The 19,739-nt window shown below is 59.9% G+C and overlaps 1 protein-coding gene across 3 annotated transcripts in view; it reads left to right on the top strand.

The window, feature by feature from the left end:
* Window positions 1-9,421: 9,421 nt before the first annotated feature.
* Window positions 9,422-19,739, top strand: part of RIPOR2 (RHO family interacting cell polarization regulator 2) — a 77,706-nt gene continuing 67,388 nt past the window's right edge. Inside the window, exon 1 of one of the 3 annotated variants that reach the window (XM_036343036.1) lies at window positions 9,422-9,635. In XM_036343036.1, coding sequence (XP_036198929.1) covers window positions 9,560-9,635 — 76 coding nt within the window. In that variant the 5' untranslated portion in view covers window positions 9,422-9,559. The remainder of the gene's footprint in view (window positions 9,636-19,739) is intronic. The other 2 variants (XM_036343041.1, XM_036343038.1) reach the window with 2 other exon arrangements.

Raw genomic sequence — 19,739 nt, 5'->3', positions numbered from 1 at the left:
GCCACAAAGGATGGTCTGAAATTAAACTTTAAAAGCAGTGATGGTGGGCAGTTACATCCTAGGCTGGTATCTTCACTGACAAGATCAACCTTTACCTTAACTGAGCCTGTCTTTTTGCATCTATGATAACATACCCTTGAAATGTCTGGGTAACTTGTAACTTCCCTTTTTTTCTGGAGCCCCTGGGGCATAGCCAAATGTGCTGGGCACCAGGACAGATGCCACAAATTCCTTCATTATCATGTTAATTGATCCTGCACCCACCTAAGCATGTGTCCATCATTTTACTTTTTATCCAATCCCAGGGGTTTCCTGCTTTGCTTTCTCCCTCCTCCTTAATCTGTCGCCAATGGATTTCATGTAACCCACCTACGTCCCTCCTCTGATTTCAATGTATAAATACAGATGTAACCCGCCATTCTCCGGAGCATTATCTCAATTCCTTGAGGTTCTGCTTCCTGGCATATGTCGACAGTTTGGCTCAAATGAACTCACAAAAATTGTTTACAGGTTTCAATGGTTTTTATATTAACACAATGGAGCTAAAAATTCCCATCACCTAGTGACACTGTCACTGTCCCGATGGCGCCAACGCGTTACTCATGGGTTTGTGGTGATGGTGTAAACCAGCCCACTGCGCTGCCCACCAGGTAAAGTGTTCAGACCCGACCGTGTACAGGACTTGGTAATACGTGACGTGTCACTGGTTTAAGTATTTCCTGTACTACAATTTGATCATGACAGTCAATGTATTCTTTCTAAAGTTTGCTGTAAACAGCAGCCATGTTACTCTCTATTGCTTGATTTAATCTCATGCTGTTTTGTATAGTAACATGCTGCACAGGCTTGTAGCCAGGACAACAGGCCAGGAGCAATAACCCAGGAGCAATAGGCCAGGAGCAATAGGCCAGGAGCAATAACCCAGGAGCAACAGCCCAGGAGCAATAGCTCAGGAGTAACAGGCTAGAACAGTGGTCGGCAAACTCATTAGTCAACAGAGCCAAATATCAACAGTACAACGATTGAAATTTCCTTTGAGAGCCAAATTTTTAAACTTAAACTATATAGGTAGGTACATTGTTATTAACTTAATTAGGGTCCTCCTAAGGCTTAGGAAGAGCCACACTCAAGGGGCCAAAGAGCCGCATGTGGCTCGCGAGCCGCACTTTGCCGACCACGGGGCTAGAGGACACGGCCTTGGTGTGCAGCGGGCTAGACCACCTAAGCCTGTGTGACTGCCTCCGTGAGGTTCCCACACGACAAAACCACGCAATGACACGTTGTCTGAGAACGTGTCCCCGTCGCGAAATGGTGCGTGACTGTACATGGAAACTGTCCCTTCTGCTCCGTTTCTCTGTAAGTCCAAACCTGCCCTAAAATAGCGTTACTTCATATTAAACATGAATTCACGCACAAGGAGGAAGATAGGAGACAGTAGCACACAAGAAAAGTTAGCACATGGGCCCAGCCGGCGTGGCTCAGTGGTTGAGCATCTACCTAGGAACCAGGAGGTCACGGTTCGATTCTCATCAGGGCACATGCCCGGGTTGCAGGCTTGATCCCAGTAGGGGGCGTGCAGGAGGCAGCGGATCAGTGATTCTGTCTCATCATTGATGTTTCTATCCCTCTCTCCCTCTCCCTTCTTCTCTGAAGTTAATAAGAAAATCTACTTTTAAAGCCCACATATGGGAAACTAGGAGAGCCCGTGGAGGAATGGTAACTGACTTAACAGACCAGGGGAGACAACGTCTGAGCCAGAGGGGAGAAAGCAAGAAAACAGCGAGCTGATGTCTGCGGCAGAACCCGCCACAAAGCTCGGGAACTAGACACAAAGGGTCCCTGAATGCAGACGCGCAAAACGCCAGGAGAACAGAGACGGGAGGCACAGGGGAAGGCGTGAAGGGAGTCACTCCGCAGCCCTTTCTCCACGGCGCCAGCCCCTCAGCTCCCCACCCAGCACAGCTGCCCCAGGCCCGAGGCTTACCCTTGGGCGACACTGAACCAAACCAGGACCTACTCTCCGGAGGGCAGAGGGTGTGAGGGAGAAGTCACACGCAGTGAGAAGAGGGGACTGAGAGAAAATCTCTCTCCATAGAAAGCCCACACTCGCCTCCCCGCGTGGCTCCCCAGAGCCCAGCACACAGGCAGGTCGCTGCTTTCCGGCACCGGATTGGAGAACTTCCCTCTGAGTCGCTGACTGTCCCTAGAACAACACCTGTGGCCATGGGCCTGCGGGGATTTGCCCGTGACAAAGCCAGACCACACCCTGAATGAGCCCCAACCATGGGTCAGCTGGGAAACATGGACACCTCAGAAACACTGACAGGTGAGAAAACTCCATCCTAAAAAGCTAGGGACCGGAACAAACCAACCTGACGAGGAACTAAGAGCATGGGGATCGAAAGAAAACTTATCTTTTTTAAGCGAGAAACATCTAACGGGTGTTTGTTTCTTTTTAGAGAGAGAGGGAAGGGAGGGGGAGAGACAGAGAGAGAGAGAGAGAAATGACCAGGGCCAGGATGGAGCCCACAACCCGGACATGTGCCCTGACCGGGAATTGAACGGTGACCTCCTGGTTCATAGGTCAACGCTCAACCACTGAGCCACGCCGGCCGGGCACGGTCAGGCCGTTCTCAGAGGCATGTAAAAGGATGCTGGTCCTCCCACCCGCCCCTGAACCCCACTCCATTCCCCAGCTTTGCTCCCCGAATGTTTCTAGACGTGAGGTAGGCGGACTCAGAGGCTTTTGAATTCTGAATTCTGGCTCATTCTAACCGAGTGGCTCCGGGGGTCCAGAAGTCTTGAAACAATTGTCTCCTCTCTCCAAGAGACAATGGGCTCGCTTTCTGAGAGCCCCTGGTACCCCAGGCTGTCTAGCTAGGAACCCCCTTAGCCAGCCAACAACCCCTCTGACGAACAGGAAATCTACAAACAAGCCACATCGAGTCTGGGTGAGTGTGACTAGGGATAAGCACACCACCGGGATTCCCCAAAGGTGACCTGGGGGAAAGTACTTTTAAACGCTGCCCACTTCCTGGCTTTCTCTCCAATGATGACTGTGAGGTTGCGTTGCATCCTCTGTTACCGTTTCAGTCACTTAGGGCTTTTGCTCTGTTGTCACTATTGTTATTGCTCTCTGCAGAAGGACTACCTCGAGCCACCTGGTTTAACGCCTAGTTAAAGTGGATGCTTTCCGTCCAACGGCATGAGAATGGTTTCAAACACGCTGAGCGCTTTCAATGTCTTTTCTCGTTTAGTTCTCAAGACGTGTGATGTTGGTGCTTCTGTTATCTCCGTTATTTAGGTAGGCCTCACAGCAACACCACAGAGAAGGTCTGGGTTCAAGAGGTGTGGTATTTCTATTTATCCCCAAATCCAATATGCTGCTTAAAAAAAAAAAAAAAAAGGTTCCTACTGCCCTCTGCTGGTGGCCAGCAGAGCTGACCCGCTCCTGGTTGGGTCGCACTGAGTGTGAAGGATTCTGACGCACAGTAGCGCCATCTGTCCCCGAGGGTCTACAACAGCGCCTGGCACTTAGGCATCAGGGTGTCCCCAAGAATCCACCTTCACAGTGGGGATGAGGGCTCCTCTCTCCACCCTTGCCCCTAATCTGCGTAGCCAGCGGGTTCGGGCAGATGTGGTTCCTGAGGAAGGCCACAGCCGCTTTTAAAAATGAGTGTCGGGGGCCTGGCTGAGTGGTGCGGTGGCCGGAGCATCGTCAGGTACCCCAAAAGCCTGCAGGCCGATCCCCGGTCAGGCGGGGCTCCTAAAAGAGGCAGCCAATTGATGTTTCTCACTCCCTCTCCCTCCCGCCCACTCTAAACACCAATAAAAACCGTGCCCTTGGGCAAGGATTAGAAAAAAGAATGAATTAGGGCATTTCAGTCACAGGTAAAGCTTAGTTCCAGCCGCATCCCCAGCCAAGGGACCTGCTCCTGCGTGTGGCGCGGGTGCGGCTCAGTCAGGGTTAAACTTCCCTTCGGCGTCCTTGTTTCCCCTTCTTTGGTGGATTCCTTCCCAGGCTCGCATCCAACAGGGCAGGAAGGAGCCGAGACGGGTCTGACCCTCCACCCACACTACGCAGAAGTGAGAACCGTGTTCCAGAAGTGCCTGCAAAAGTCCTGAGATCAGCCCGGCCGGCGTGGCTCCGTGGTTGAGCGTCGACCTATGAACCAGGTCAGGGTTCAATTCCGGTCAAGAGCACATGCCGGGGTTGTGGGCTCGATCCCCAGTTGGGGGGCATGCCAGGAGGCAGCCGATGCATGATTCTCTCTCGTCACTGATGTTTCTATCTCTCTCTCCCTCTCCCTTCCTCTCTGAAATCAATAAATACATTTAAAAAAAAAAGTCCTGAGATTCACTGCTGGCTTAGACACAGGCCCGCTGCGACCTGGGCACCACAGCCACTGCGGTCGAGTGCCCTCTTCGGCCCAATGCATGTCCGTGGTCCCGCCCCTGCAGTGGGAGAGTGGCAGGAGGGGTGGCAGCGGGTCTCCAGTGGAAGCAGAGTGGGGGCTCTTGGCAAAGGTTAAACGGAAACTGAAGGTCAACCAACAGGTGACCATATAGTGCTCAACACACACGCGCACACACACACAAGCACACACACACACACACGCATGCACACACCACCAGCAGCAATGGAGAGCGTAACCGAACAAATGAATACACGTCATTCAGAGTGTGTGGGAGCCACAGCGCTAGAAGGAAGATGAGGACCGTGTCCCAGCGCCACGAAACGCTGTGGCTTTAGTTTAGTGACAGGAAGAGCCTGGATAATGTAACCATGTGACGGGGCTGCGTTCACCTGTCCCGTGGACGGTTCTGAATGAAGGAGGGCGGGCCCTTCGGCACCTGAAGGCTTCCGCGTTGGAGAATGTATCTCCGGTAGAGTCATGTGCCACCAGGCTTTAGCCACGGCTTGAACACTGTGGCCACTGTTCTGAGCTCGTCCCACGCCTGTGACCGCACAGGCACCACTGCATGTGGCCCTCTGCTGCTTAGTCCGTCACTGCACAGGGAGAAACATCGCCGGGGGGCGGGGGCCATGGGGGCTGGCAGGCCCGTCTGTGAGAACAAAAGGAACACTGAAGTGTGAAGAAAATGTATGGAGCCCAGGAAGGGGCTGGGTGGAGCCGTGGTGGCAAGTTCCCGGAGTTCAAGCTCCCTGGACACAGAAGAGGGATTCCTGGGCTGGAAGGGCGGCCCAGCCCCGGCTCTGGGCAGCAGCACCCAGCACAGTCGTTCGAGACTAAGAGGTCAGCGTGTTCTGTGTGGCAGGTCGTTGTTGTTTTTTTCATTTTCGCTCTTTAAAAAAACGGAGCAAACAGTCGAGAAGAGAAAAGCCTGACGAATTCCTAATTCAAACCGTACTGCACTTTGCGGTTCTGAAATATTTTTAGAAGATTTCTGAATTCCAACTCCCAGCCAGACAGGAAGCCGATATTCCAAAATAAATATTGTACCGTGGTGTGCTCTGCCAGTGATGGGAGGCCGTAACTTCTTTATGAGCACAGAAGCCAAGGTAAGCCCGGGACCTAGAATCCAGCGAGCACTCCCACTGCTCCGAGACTTCGGGGAGACAATTTGTTCTTTACTTTGCCCAGGGATTTATATATATATTGATTTCAGAAGAAAGGGAGAGAGAGAGAGAGAGAGATAGAAACATCCATGATGAGAGAGAATCATGGATCAGCTGCCTCCTGCACGGCCCACACTGGGGATGGAGCTGCAACCTGGGCGTGTGCCCTGACCAGGTGTCAAACCACAACCTCCTGGTTCCTAGGTGGACGCTCAACCCCCGAGCCCCCAGACCTACCTTTGTCCTCCTTCTGAGACCCAGCAATTCTCTGCTCTCACCTGCGAGGCCTCACTTCTCACTCAGGTGGTTCTTTCCTACCTGCGTGCCCCCCACACACCTGCGCACTTGCCCTCTCTCCAACCTCATGCCATTTCCTGCGGCCAGCCGCTCAGCCATGGGTGAGCCTGAGAGGGGGCGGGGAAGGATTAGGAAAGACAGACAAGAGAATACAGCTGGGGCTGGGTGGGACGCTGCTCCCGGATGGAGAGACAGCGCCACGGCCTGCGAGCCGAGTCTTTATGCGTGTCAAGATGTTTACAAGGTTCTGGCGGTTTCGAATCTACTCAGTTACATGCACCTGATCAAGCTTTGTTTACTTGCTGCACCTCCCGCAGCCCACATCACTCAGCCACGGGGCGCCACAGGTTCGGACCTTTTAGGTCAAGCTCACAACGATAGCCTTTGGCTGTAATTGTGCTGGGACTGGCACGTGGCTTTGCCAGGAGAGGATCGTGCCCGCTCAGCAGCCCCAGGCTTGAACCTGTCCAAACGCCGTAGCCGCTCTCCATAATTTCCATGACCTCAACCCAAAGCTATGACGTCATCTTTCGTACAACTTGCTCTCGCACCCAGTCCTGCACCCCCACCTTCAACAGACACCCCGAGTACAGCCACTCTGTGACGCCAGGCTACCGAGACCAGGACAAGGGAGCGCAGCCTGGCCTTAGGGAACCTGCCTTTATCCTCACGCTGCGGACAAGGATCGGCCAAGTCCCAGTCCCCAAAGCCCAATGCCCGACACTTGCCTTAAAGCCGCGCAGGGGGCGTTGGGAAACCGCCGATGGGGCGGCGGTTTGCAGTCAGGGGTGCCGGGGTGCTGGGCTTTGCTGTCGTCTCGCATCTCGGGGTCCCGCTCTGGAGACAGGAAAAGCCAGAAAAATGGTCGTTTGAACGCGCCTTGAAGAGTTTAATTTTCCGGGATCGGTTCTCCTGAGCTGGTCGCTGCACGGGCGGCTGTGAGAACTGCAATGCGCCCGTGTGGTCGGCAGGTGGCGCGGGAGACCACACCCACGCTCGCTCCTGGGCCCCGCCCTTCCTGCACCTCTTTCCCGGAGGTGCGTCCAACGCCCCACGTGCCCGGGTATCTAAGCAGAGAGGGGCGTCACCCAGCCCCCAGGGGTTCCTGGGAAGCGCTGTGCACTCCTGGAACCTGCAGAGCAGGAGGTTCAAACTTAGTTTTGGGGCCGAACTTGACCCAGGGATATTTTCTTTCCATTGATTTTCAGAGAGTGGGAGGGAGGGGAGGGGGGAGAGGAGAGAGGGGAGAGGGGAGAGAGGAGAGGGGAGAGGGGAGAAGGGAGAAGGGAGAGGGGAGAGGGGAGAGGGGAGAGGGGAGAAGGGAGAGGGGAGAGGGGAGAGGGGAGAGGGGAGAGGGGAGAGGGGAGAGGGGAGAGGGGAGAGGGGAGAGGGGAGAGGGGAGAATAGAGAGGGGAGAGGGGAGAGGGGAGAAGGGAGAGGGGAGAGGGAGAGGGGAGAGGGGAGAGGGGAGAGGGGAGAGGGGAGAATAGAGAGGGGAGAGGGGAGAGAGGAGATGGGAGAGGGGAGAGGGGAGAGGGGAGAGGGGAGAGGGGAGAGGGGAGAGGGGAGGGGCAGGGAAAGAGAGAGAGAGGAACACTGATGTGAGGAAGGGATGGAACCTGCAGCCCAGGCACGTGGCCCCCTGCAACCTTCATTGGGGGAGGAGAGGGCGCCATGCTCTAACCATTGAGCCGCTGGCCAAGGCTGGAAAACAATTTTAAATACATGTTTGTGATTTCAGAGAGGAAGGGAGAGAGAGAGAAACATCAGTGATGAGAGAGCATCATGGATCGGCTGCCTCCTGCACGCCCCACACTGGGATGGAGCCTGCGACCCGGGCCTGTGCCCTGACCCAAATCGAACCCGGGATCCTTCAGCTCACAGGCTGACGCCCTATCCACTGAGCCACACCTGCTAGGACTCCAATTCCCCCTCCTGCCCCCCCAACTTGTGCTCTCTGGCCCCCACCCCTCCCTGTTCTGACTCCCACCATTGACGCCTGTCTAAGCCTCATCAACCGGGTCACAGTGATTGGTTGCTGGAGACCACATGACCCAAGTTGGCCAATGAGAAGCAGCCCTGGGATTTGGGCTGGGATGCAGGCGGGGCTTGCCTGTCTTGGGCGCGGCCGGGACCGCTGAGCACGCAGCCTGCACCCGAAGCTGATGGACGGAAGCGGATCTCGGACTGCTGCTTCTGGCCCCGGTCGCTGGCCCGAGCCGTCCGCCCTGCCCCCAGGCCCACGAAGCCTGTCCCGCAGGCCGCCTCGGCACGCCCGGCACGCGCACCCCGAGCCCTGGTGCACCGCGGCAGGAACACGGGCTCTGGCTCCGGAAGGGTCACATCCGAGGACCGTGACGTTTCCAGCCCGGACTGCGTCGGTGCTGGGATGTCCGTCCTCCGTCACGCCGGGGCGGCTGCGACCTGCTGACCTGGGCTGCGGACGGGACACTCCGACCCCACTCCCCTGTGACCGACGCCTCTCGGGTCACTGACACGGGCCGTGGGCCGGAGGCAGCCCCGTGTGGCCCGTCCACGGAGCATCCTCGCTGACCTCAGCCCATGTGCCGGCCCTCACGCCCCGCGGGGCGCCCCGCAATGAGAGAGGCGGCCCGAGAAGCAGCGGAGGCGGCGGCTTGTCCTAGAACCGCCACCGTGAGTCCCGCCTCCGCCTTCAGACCCGCAGCCCGACTTGGCAGGCAGAGGCGTCCTCCTGAAAGTTAAACCGCCCTCCCCGCCCGCAGGGGAGGGGCGGCAACGTCCGGTCCCCTTTCAGACCGACCTTCCTCTTTCAGGAAAAGTCCTGCCCTCCTTGTTTTATTTGTTAAATATATTTTATTGATTTCAGAGAGGAAGGGAGCCGGAGATAGATACATCAATAATGAGGGAGAATCATGGATCGGCTGCCTCCTGCACGCCCCCTACTGGGGATCGAGCCCGCAACTGGGCCTGTGCCCTGACCAGGAATCGAACCGTGACCTCCTGGTAGAGCTTGCAGGAGGCAGCGGATTGATGATTCTCTCTCATCATTGATGTTTCTATTTCTCTCTCCCTCTCCCTTCCTTTCTGGAAAAACAAGACCAAAAACAGACCAGCAAACAAAGCACAGCTCTAACCAATGAGCCCCGTGGAGGTGCCGGGACGGACGGGACAGTGAGGCAGGGACGGTGGGGGGGAGTGTGGGCGGAGGAAGGGCGAGAAGGTTGAAGTGAGCGCCTCTGCCGACAGCGACCGGAGCAGGGAAGGTCCATGGAGCCATCCCTTCATCGCCACCCGTGCCCCGCCCGTCCTGGGCGCCGGACCCGCAGGAGAGCCGCCGGGCTCCCCGCCCTGGGCCTGGCAGCCGGGCGTCCTCCCCGGGAGCCGGGAGGCTCCCCTTTCAGGCCTGCCCCCCGCAGACGCACCTGCCCTCCCCCAGCCCTGCGCACGGCGGCTCCTGTGACGTGGGGCGGCCACGGGATAAATTACCACCCGGCGTCTTCATGCATAAAACATGGCACCGGCCGCCCGCCCGCAGCTGCCCTGGGCCGGCCGGAGCCGGGAAGGAGAGCAGAGGCCGGTGCCTCGGACATGAAGCAGGAGAGGGTCTCGTTTTCTTTTTAATTCGTGTCCGTCCGGCCTCGCTGGCTGTGTGGCCGCCGGCTGCTCACCTGCCATGAGAAGGCCGTAGGCGCCGGGACCATGGTGCTACCCTCACGGCTACACTGGGTCCGAAACAGGCCATGGAGGGACCGGATCCGGAGGAGGCAGCTCAACCGTGAGTGTCCCGGGGTGGCCGCCGCCCGCCCGCCTCCAGCAGCCCCCACGCCCCCCCCACGCCGCCCCTGGCCCTGCCCTCCTGTGTCCCCACAATGGTCTCTTCTTCTCACTCCCCTCGCTCCCTGGCTCCCGCCCGCCGCCCCTGGTCGGAGGGAACCGAATACTCTGTGAGAGGAGTGGCTGGGGCTCCTGTGCAGGTGGGAGCTGGTCGCCGTAGACAGGCAGGGGGGCCGTGAGCTGGGGGTGTGCTATGACCGGTGTGGACAGGCAGGAGGGCCGTGAGCTGGGGGTGTGCTGTGACCGGTGTGGACAGGCAGGGGGCCGGCCGTGAGCTGGGGGTGTGCTATGACCGGTGTGGACAGGCAGGAGGGCCGTGAGCTGGGGGTGTGCTATGACCGGTGTGGACAGGCAGGGGGGCCGTGAGCTGGGGGTGTGCTGTGACCGGTGTGGACAGGCAGGGGGGCCGTGAGCTGGGGGTGTGCTGTGACCGGTGTGGACAGGCAGGGGGGCCGTGAGCTGGGCGTGTGCTATGACCGGGTACGTGAGGTCTGAGCCACGGGGATCGATGCGGCAGCTAGAACCGGTGGCGCTCTGGGGACAGTGGGTCCCCTTCCCTTTTCAATTCACTTTTATTTTTTATTAAGGGAGAGGATATTTTTCCATTGATCTTTCAGGACAGTGGTTCTCAACCTGTGGGTCGCGACCCCTTTGGCAGTCGAACGACCCTTTCACAGGGGTCGCCTAAGACCATCCTGCATATCAGATATTTACATGACGATTCATAACAGTAGCAGCATGACAGTTATGAAGAAGCAACGAACATAATTTTATGGTTGGGCCACAACATGAGGAACTGTGTTTAAAGGCCCAGAAGGTTGAGAACCACAGTTTCAGAAAGAGTAGAAGAGAGAGGGAAAGAGAGAAATACTGATGTGAGAGAAACACATCGATTGGTTGCCTCCTGTGTGGCCCCGACCAGGGCCCGGGCCGGGGAGGAGCCTGCAACCCCAGGATCAAACCTGGGACACAGTCCACAGGCCAACGCGCTATCCACTGAGCCACACCAGCTAGGGCAGTCTCCTTCCCTTTAAAGAGCCCTGTCCTATGTCTTGTGAAGTATCCGACGCACACGAGGGCGCCCTTGGGGGGACGGGGGAGGTTTCAGGGTGGAAGGACCCTGAGACGGAAGCCCCCCCTCCCCCAGGCCTGGCCAGGCTGCCCACAGGGAGCCGGGGTGTGGGCCTGGAGGGCCGGTTTGTTGCTCTCAGGTGTCAGCAAATTCGACGGGCGAGCGGGGTAGGCGGCTGAGCACGTGCGTGAAGGGGCCTGAGGGGCTGTGTCCAGGCCTGAGGACCAGCTCCTGCTCTCTGTCCTGAGAACAACAACAGGAAACCATGGCGATCCGTGGCCGCTGCCTGTGGCCTGGGTCTGGGAGGCTGTGGCGCAGGGGACAGCCCTGTCCCGCCACCGGAGGGCGCCGCTGCCCGTGCCATGGCCTTGTTCTCGAGCGGGATGGGTGTGAGCAGCTACCAGCTTTCCCAGCTTTTCCAGAAGAGGGAAAACATGCTGATTTCTGAGTGAAAGCCCTCAGGTCCCCACCCTGGCAGTGCACGGCTTGCATTTTAAACGTCACGATGACCCATCGTGCTCCCCGACGCACGGCGGGTACGGTGCCAGCGCTGCGCTCCTAGGGCCGGTCCGCGGGGTGACTCCCGCCGCTACAGGCCGGCCGCCTCCCTCCATGTTAAACGCCCTGCGGAGGCAGGTGAACGAGGAGGGAGGCCCACAGGTGCAGCCACGGTCACGGTCCAGCGCTCAGGAGGCCCTGCTGCCCCCGGGGTTCCAAAGGACCCCCATCTCCCCGCTCCCCGCACAGCAGGAACTGCTCCCCCAAACCCCTTCCCGAGAATAACGGGAGAAGCCAGGCGCCCTCCCCGCAGGCTTCGCTGGCCCACCCACCGGCCTCCCCCACTGAGCCTGCCCGCAGCGAGACCCAGTGCGGCACCTCACCCGCGTCCGTGGGAGTCGCACGGATTTAGGGCGAGGCCTCTGACCAAGGACTCGGGGCCGGGGAGGGGAAAGGCCTGGTTCTTTAGAGAAATTTCACTCCCGTGACGAGGCTGCCATCCAGGGGCTGGGATGTGCTTTCCGCCTCATCATGCGTGTTCCTGTGCGTTTACTCCAAGCCTCACACGGAGCGGACAGTCGGAGGGGGCGGCGCCGGCTGCGTGGGCCTCAGAGATCAGCTGGAACCGGGACGTGGCTGCGGGTTGACTGGCCCAGCTCAGGGGACGCCGGTGCGTGTGTCTGAGGGCGGAGAGCAGAGGCCGGGGGACGGGGAAGAGAAGGCAGGAGGCGGGAGGGGACAGGCCCGTGCTGTGAACACGGCCTGTGGCCGCCGGGACGCACTTCGCAGCGGCTGACCTCTGTCCTTAGTCGCTTTTCCTGACCCCTTTCTTTAAAAAAAAAAAAAAAAAAAAAAAAAAAAAACACCAACATATATATATGTTATTGATGATTTCAGAGAGGAAGAGAGAGAGAAACATCAATGAGGAGAGAGAATCATGGATCGGCTGCCTCCCGCACGCCCCGCACTGGGGATGGAGCCCGAAACCCGGGCCTGAGCCCTGACCAGGAGTCGAACCCGGGACCTCCTGGTTCACGCTCAGCCACGGAGGCAGGTGGCCGGGCTCCCGTGCCCTCTCCGAGGTGTCTCCCACAGGGCAGCGTTGCTCTGGCTCAGAACCAAGCGTCGCTGCGCCTGCTGGCTGAGCCCTCCCTGAGGACGATGAGTCAACGACCCTCTCCCTCCAAGACACTCGAGGACCTGGAGGCAGCGGAGGCCCAGGAGGCCCAGGTTCACGGGCTGGGCCAGGGCCCTGGGACCTCACCCACCAACCACGCTCCTCGCTTCTCCTGGAGGCCCGCCCATCCCGACTCCCTCCCATGCGGGCCTGAGTGACCTGTAGGCGGGGTCAGCGCCACAGCGGGGCCTGCAGTCGGGCCTGCTGGGGTGGGTGCGGGGGGGGGGGGGTGCGGGCTCTGTCTATGGCCGACCGGGACTGACCGGGAACGAGGTGAGGCCAGCGGGTCCTCCGGCCCCATGTGCCCTCGTGGCCCCTCTGGTTCACAGGAGGCTCCGGCGTCTCTTCTAAAACCCCTGGGTCTGGAGACGCTGAGGGCGGGGGACCGAGGTCCCGTGGGAGGGCGTGTGCGGGCCCGGCCAGCAGCCACGTCCACGTGGCCGCCACTCCGCAGATGGCCCTGCCGTGGGGCGGCATCGGCTTACAGCGCAGCCGGCGCCTCTCGGCTTTCCGCCCGGCGTCCGGCTACCGGGTGGGCGGCGGCCTGGGCGACTCGCGTTTCCCGGCTCCTCTCTCCGGGATGGGGCTCCGGCTGCAGGAACACGGACCCGGGCGTCCCAGGCCGGAGCCCACTCGCGGGGCTGCCTGTCCCAGCCGGCTGTGGGGGCCGTGTCCTGCCTTCTCCAGACTTGCTCCCGGATGTCGGACTCCTTGGGCCAAAGTCGCTCGCTGTCCCGGGCCGGGCTTTTCCGTTCCATCCACACCCGCGAAACCCTCTCTGGGTGCGTGTCTCCTTTAAAGCCATAAGCATAGAGGTTTGCCAGGAGCGCCGGCCGGTGTGGCTCAGTGGTTGAGCACCAACCTGTGAACCAGGAGGTCACGTTCGATTCGGTCAGGGCTCAGGCCCGGGTTGCGGGCTCCATCCCCAGTGGGGGGCGAGCAGGAGGCAGCCGGTCCATGGTTCTCTCTCATCGTTGATGTTTCTCTCTCCCCCCCTCTCCCTTCCTCTCTGACATCCATAAAATAATATATTTTTAGAGATTTGCGGGGGGTGGGGGGGTGAGCGAGAGGCATAAAGGACAAAGAACAGAGCCTCTGAGGACATGCGCTTCCATCCAGGGTCCGAGATGGGCCGGGGCCGGGGCCGGACCAGCCACCTGCTACCATGGTCCCCGCAGCCTCGGCCCAGAGGGCAGGCAGCCACCCCGGGCCTGTTTCTCCCGGCTCCTCCGTGCTGACCACCACCCCACCAACCACAGAGAACGTGACCGTTCCGTGTTGGGGACCCGAGCGGGGACACCGGCATAAGGATGACTTACGCCTTCACACAGCATCCCCTGCTTTCTCATCACCGAGGAGGGCAGCCGGACCCGCCCTCCTGCCTGGACGTGCAGCCGCAGGCGCGTTGCCACAGGCCGAGTTCCAGCTCCCAGCTCCCACCGTCACCGTCAGGGAAAGGGGATGGAAACCCGAGAGAAGCTCTGAATAATTCAGGGGGCTCCGTGGGGCGGGAAAGCGCTCCTTTGTCCGCACGCTGATCTGGACAGATATGTCAGCCGCTCCGGCCGAGGACCAAGGACGGACAAAGAAGAGGGGGGCGGGGGGGTGGGGAGGGGTAGGGGGGGCCGAGGAGGGGAGGGGAGGGGAAGGGAGGGATGGGGAGGGGAGGGGAGGGGAGGAAGAAGGAGAAACACGGCGGCAAGGAAAGCAAAAGGGTGGAGGGGTGGGGCCGGGAGCGCGGACGGAGCCTGAGGCCTCTGTGGTCAGACGGGTTGCTTGCTCGTAGGCAGACCCAGAGCCCAGAAGTTCATCTAAGTAACAACTTGGGCCCGGCCGGTGTGGCTCAGAGCTTAACCTGTGAACCAGGAGGTCATGGTTCGATTCCCGGTCAGGGCACAGGCCCGGGTTTCGGGCTCCATCCCCAATAGGGGGTGTGCAGGAGGCAGCTGATCAATGACGCTCTCATCCTGGATGTTTCTATCTCTCCCTCTCCCTTCCTCTCTGAAGTCAATAAAAATATATTTTAAAAAATAAGCAGCAACTCGGGCTCTGGTAGGAAGCAGAAAATGACTGAAATAGCCCATTTTCTCGGCGGCATTAAGCTGGTACATGAAGTTGTGGGGAAGGAGGGTCTTAGTGGAGGGAAAGCGTCGACAAATATGTGAGCCTGAATCCAACCCACAGTGTGAGCCCAGCCCTTCCTCCGGATCATGGAGAACCGGGGACCTGCCTGCCTGCGGAGGAACATGGGCCTGTGGCACACGCCCCCCACGCCCCCCACAGCGTGGGCACGGGCCAGGGATGCACGCAGAAATGTCCGCCCGCCCCAACCACACACACCTCTGCTCAGCCTGGCCGATCTAGCTCTTTTCTTTATTTTAAAAATATGATTTACACCCTGCCAGTGGGACTCGGCTGGTTGGGCATCGTCCTGTGCACGGAAAGGTTGCAGGTTCGATTCCCGGTCAGGGCACAGGCCCCGGTTGCGGGCTCCATCCCCAGTGTGGGGCGTGCAGGAGGCAGCCGATTCATGATTCTCTCTTATCATTGATGTTTCTCTCCCCCCCCCCACTTCCTCTCTCTCTAAAAATCAAGAAAAAACCTTTTTTAAAATGTAGCCGGAATTTACAGAAGGTATACAATCTCCATCGCGCCGTCCTCATGAAACAGCGAGTAAAGACGGTGACCGGCAGTGGACGTGCAAGCTCTCAGGGAGGAGCTACCGAGGTGCAGCTGACACCCCTGAGCCCGCCGTGGTCGTCACCTGCTCCCACGGGACACCCGGCCGCCCAGCCTCGCGACCTGGTGACCAGGAAGCGGACAGCGGCCCCGCGAGCGCCGTCCGACCAGGAAAACTGGCCCGGACCCCACGAGACCTCCTCCAGGCTCACGGCCAGTTGCTGGGAAAGACAAGGAACAGGTCAGGCAACAGCCGAGGGGGCCGCCAGCCCAGCCCCGCATGGGGGCCTCCACAGGATGGATTCCCGCAAGCAGCAGTGTCTGTCGCGGAGACGCTGGGAGGTGCGACGCAGTCGAACAACTGGCGGAGGGAGTTCCAGGTAGAAGAACCCCTGCTTTTCTCTTTAAAAAAAGAAGAAATAATAACAGAAAAAATAAATCCTTACTTATTACATAACGGAAATCCAACGTTACCCAGCGACTATCACACACTCTCTTTTCTGGTGGCGGATTATCCTGGACATCACGGAGTTGGCTTCCGTGGAGCGCTAAGCTTCTGATTTCCTGGGAACTCATATCCCTTTGCTGCTTTAAAAACATACACATATATATATATTTACTGACTTCAGAGAGGAAGGGAGGGAGGGAGAGGAGCATCAGTGATGAGAGAGAATCATGGACCGGCTGCCTCCCTCACGCCCACAACGCGGGCATGTGCCCTGGACCGGGAATCGAACCCTGACCTCCCGGTTCACAGGCTGTGATGCTCAGGGTCCGAGCCACGCGGCCGGGCGTCCGATCGCTACGTCAATGCGAAGCCTCAACCAGGAGGCCTCTCGGAGTCAGGGTCGCAGCGTTTGACATGCTCAGCACTTGGGGTCGTGGCCAGCAGGTGGCAGCACCTCGCGGCGTTTCTAACCCCGACGGAGCGGTCCACGGCTTCCACCGCGAGCAGCACAGCGGAAGCCGCGGCCCCTCACTGTCCGCCAACAGCGGCCGCTGGGCGGCGCTTCCACAGGACCGTCCTCGACCCGGAGCGCCCGTGGCTGCGCGGCCGCCCCACCGCCCCCGGGGAGCCCGTGCCCCAGCCGGGCGCTCTGCCCTCGCGGCACCCTCTCCTCCTCCCTCCGCTCCCTCTGCGAGGCTCGCGGCCATTCGGTCTCGCTGTGGGCGCTCGCTGTAAAGGCGCCTGCCCCGAAGGGGACCCGCAGGGACCGAGGGCGGGAGGGGCACCTGCCGGGCGCCGCGCCATCGCCCACCCGCCCGCCCGCGGGAATGGTCCCCATCGGGGTGGACGTCACTCTGCCCACGTGCGGCCCAGGCCTGGCCTCGGGAAGACCGCAGGGAAGAGCTAGCAGCGTTTCTTCGTGGAAATGCGTTTCCATTTCAAACCAGGAAGCAGCTCCCTCCGCCGGCGGCTTCCCCCCCCCTCCCCCCGCCCGGGGTGGGAACGGCCCCGCCCCCTGCCCTCCCCCCCCGGCACCGCCACATCCGTGGAAAACTGGCGAAATGCATTTCCCGGGAGAAGTCAGCCAGAGAGGCACCTCCTCCCATCACTGGTCAGGGTCTGGCATCCGTCCGTCCGCGGGTGGGAAAGAAACGAGACCTGGGTGAAAGGGACCGGCGGGGTCGCCCGGAAGTTTGCGGGTGCAGGGAGGGGCACCCCCTGGATTGCCCACCCAATCCAGCCAGGACGTCGCTGGAGCCCCTCTGAGCCCCCACCCCAGGGGAAGGTTTCGGGATCTCCAGCTCCTTGCAGAAGCTGTGTACACGGTGTGTCTGTTGCCATGGCGACCCAGCAGCACTTGGCACCAAAGTGCTGGTGCTGAGCTGCTTGTCAGGATCCGTCAGTTTCCCCTCGTGGGCGGGGCCACCAGAAGGCTCAGGAGGTCGGCGAGGGCGTTTGGAGGAGGGACAGGCTGGGGCTTGGCAGGGGCCACACGACCCGGCAGGTCGGATGCCCTGATGAGGTCGTCCCTGTCCCATCGGTCATTCCAGTCCTTGGGGGGCAGCCACGCGTCCCTCACGAGCGGGGGCCCAGGATCAACGCAGAGAAAGTCCTTGACAGGAACCAAGCGTTTGCTGACTTCTGTGACTCAGCTCCCCCTGCGTTTCAGAAGATCAGGCCTGAGTTCGGTTCCTGCGGCGGCTGTCACATTCAGGGGTGGGCGCAAAGCGGGGGGACAACCCCCAAGCCCGGGGCCTGATCCCAGAGGCCCCTCCACACCCCGGCTGGGCCCTGCCCTCCCTTGTCCCTAGGACCACAGGGAGCCGGTGCATAGGAGGGTGTGCCAGGCTGCAGCGTGCAGCTACTATTCTTTAAAATATATTCCTATTGATGTCAGAGGCAGGGAGAGGGAGGGAGACATCAGTGATGAGAGCATCATGGACCGGCTGCCTCCTGCGTGCCCCACACTGGGGATGGAGCCCGCAACCTGGGCCTGTGCCCTGACCGGGAATCGAACCCTGACCTCCTGGTTCAGGTCGATGCTCAGCCCCTGAGCCCACCGGCCGGGCTGATTTTTTTTTTTTTTTTTAAGAGAAAAGCGGTCTGAGCGCGGTGACGGCTCTCGGTAGGTGGGTGCTACGTCCGTTATGCTGGCGGGCACCTCGCCTGTGCGAGCGCGTGTGCAGGTCTCGCCTCTCAGAACCAAGGGGAGAAGAAAGGGAGGCTCCAGGGACCCGCGGAGCAGCCTCCAGGGAGGGGCCTGCACAGCTCCCCGCACGGAGGGCGGAGCCAGGAGAGCCCGTCCTCTCTCCTCTCCCCCCTGGGACCGTGTGCTCCGGGGTGGTCTGGAGTCCTGGGTGGCCCTGGCCAGGAAGTGGAGCGTCTACACCCCCACACCCACGGGGCGGGGTGGGGCGGGGTGGGGACGATGGGGCACATTAAAAAAGTCCTTGTCTCCACGCCAACGCCGAGGGGGAACCTGGGTGATGGGAGGCCAATGACTGCCCAAGCTCTCAGCACGGAGCCCCCTGCCCCCTGCTGAGCAAGGCCCCTCAGGACCTGGAGCCGGGCCCCCAGCCTCTGTCCCGGGACCACCCAGCCCCTCGCGGCTTCCAGCCCGGACCTCCCGCAGCCCCTGCGGCTGAAGCCAGGGACGATGTGTTTGCTTTCCCCAAAGCAGCCCGAGGGGAGGGTGAGGCCCCTCTTGCTCAGCCAGCTCCTGGACAGCTGGGCTCCTTCCGCAGCTCCACCAGACTCCAGGCTCCAAACGCCGCCCCTCCTGCGGGAGAACTCTCGGAACCGGAACCGGCACTCGTGTAGGTGCTGTCAGAACCTTTCAGGGCCGCTGGGCGGCTGCCTCCACGCTGGGGACTCCCGGGCCCTGGGAGGACAGGGGTCCAGGACACCTTGTCATGAACTGTGACCGTGGCTCACTGGCTGGCAGAGGGGGCCAGACAGCGGGAGAGGTTTGAAAGGGAGACGACACTTTAAGGTCAACAGACAAACGCAGTTTGTTCCTCAAAGAAATATCAGCCCGGCCGGCGTGGCTCAGTGGCTGAGCGTCGACCTATGAACCAGGAGGTCACGGTTCCATTCCTGGTCAGGGCACAGGCCCAGGTTGCGGGCTCGACCCCCAGTGTGGGGCGTGCAGGAGGCAGCCGATCAGTGATTCTCTCTCATCATGGATGTTTCTCTCTCTCCTTCTCCCTTCCTCTCTGAAATCGATAAAAATATATTAACAACAAAAAAATTACGTGAGTCAATGAAGCCCTACGCAGGCAGGCACCCAGGGACACCCCCTGGGTGAGCAGGGAGTTGGGTGTAATCATCGATTTGTCATCTGGCCCAGGGACACGCTGAGCTGGACCGGGCTTGGCTGAGGCCCTTGTGGACGGCGGAAGCTCCGTGGTGGGCTCATCAGATGAATCGGTGTCACCGATGGGGGCAGGACCCTCTGTCCCAAGGCTGACGCTCTGACCATGAGGACACTGGCCCCCAAGTGACGGGGCGTGTGCACCGGGGCCAGGCCAGGCAGCCTGTGGACGGGTTGGTGTCGGTCTCTGTTTCATGAACTGCACACCCCAAGCTGCGCATCGTGTGGTCCCTCCGCCCCGGGCACCCAGCTGCCAGCACCGGGCGGGACCATCCAGGTCCCTTGGCGTCTCTGTGTCTCCGGCGATTTAACCCCCGGTGATGTGAGCCCTTTCCTTGGGTCCAGGAGCCTCCCCATCCGTGACCTCTGATTTGAGACTTCCCAGGAAGCCTGTTATAGTCTAGATTCTAGAACATTCTCCACGCACAGGATACCGGGCACCGGGTGAAGGGGCAGCTGCCAAGCCCTCTTCCCTCTATTTCTACAAAGCTGATTTTATCTGCTAAGTCATGGATTCGTTTATATAAATCCTAACAATAACTGAAGCTTTATTAATTTTTAAATATGTTTACTGATTTCAGAGAAGAGGGAGGGCGAGAGAGACAGAAACATCAGTGATGAGAGAGAATCATGGATCGGCTGCCTCCTTCACGCTCTCCTACTGGGGATCGCGCCCACAAACAGGGCCTGTGCCCTGACCGGGGATGAAACCGTGACCTCCCGGTTCATAGGTCGATGCTCAAACCACTGGGCCACACTGTCTGGGTCCAATTGGTACTTCTTAATCCCTTCACCTTT

The sequence above is a fragment of the Myotis myotis genome, unplaced genomic scaffold (assembly GCF_014108235.1).
Source record: "Myotis myotis isolate mMyoMyo1 unplaced genomic scaffold, mMyoMyo1.p scaffold_m19_p_18, whole genome shotgun sequence".
Lineage (NCBI taxonomy): Eukaryota > Metazoa > Chordata > Mammalia > Chiroptera > Vespertilionidae > Myotis > Myotis myotis.
This window is presented reverse-complemented; position numbering and strand designations above follow the sequence as displayed.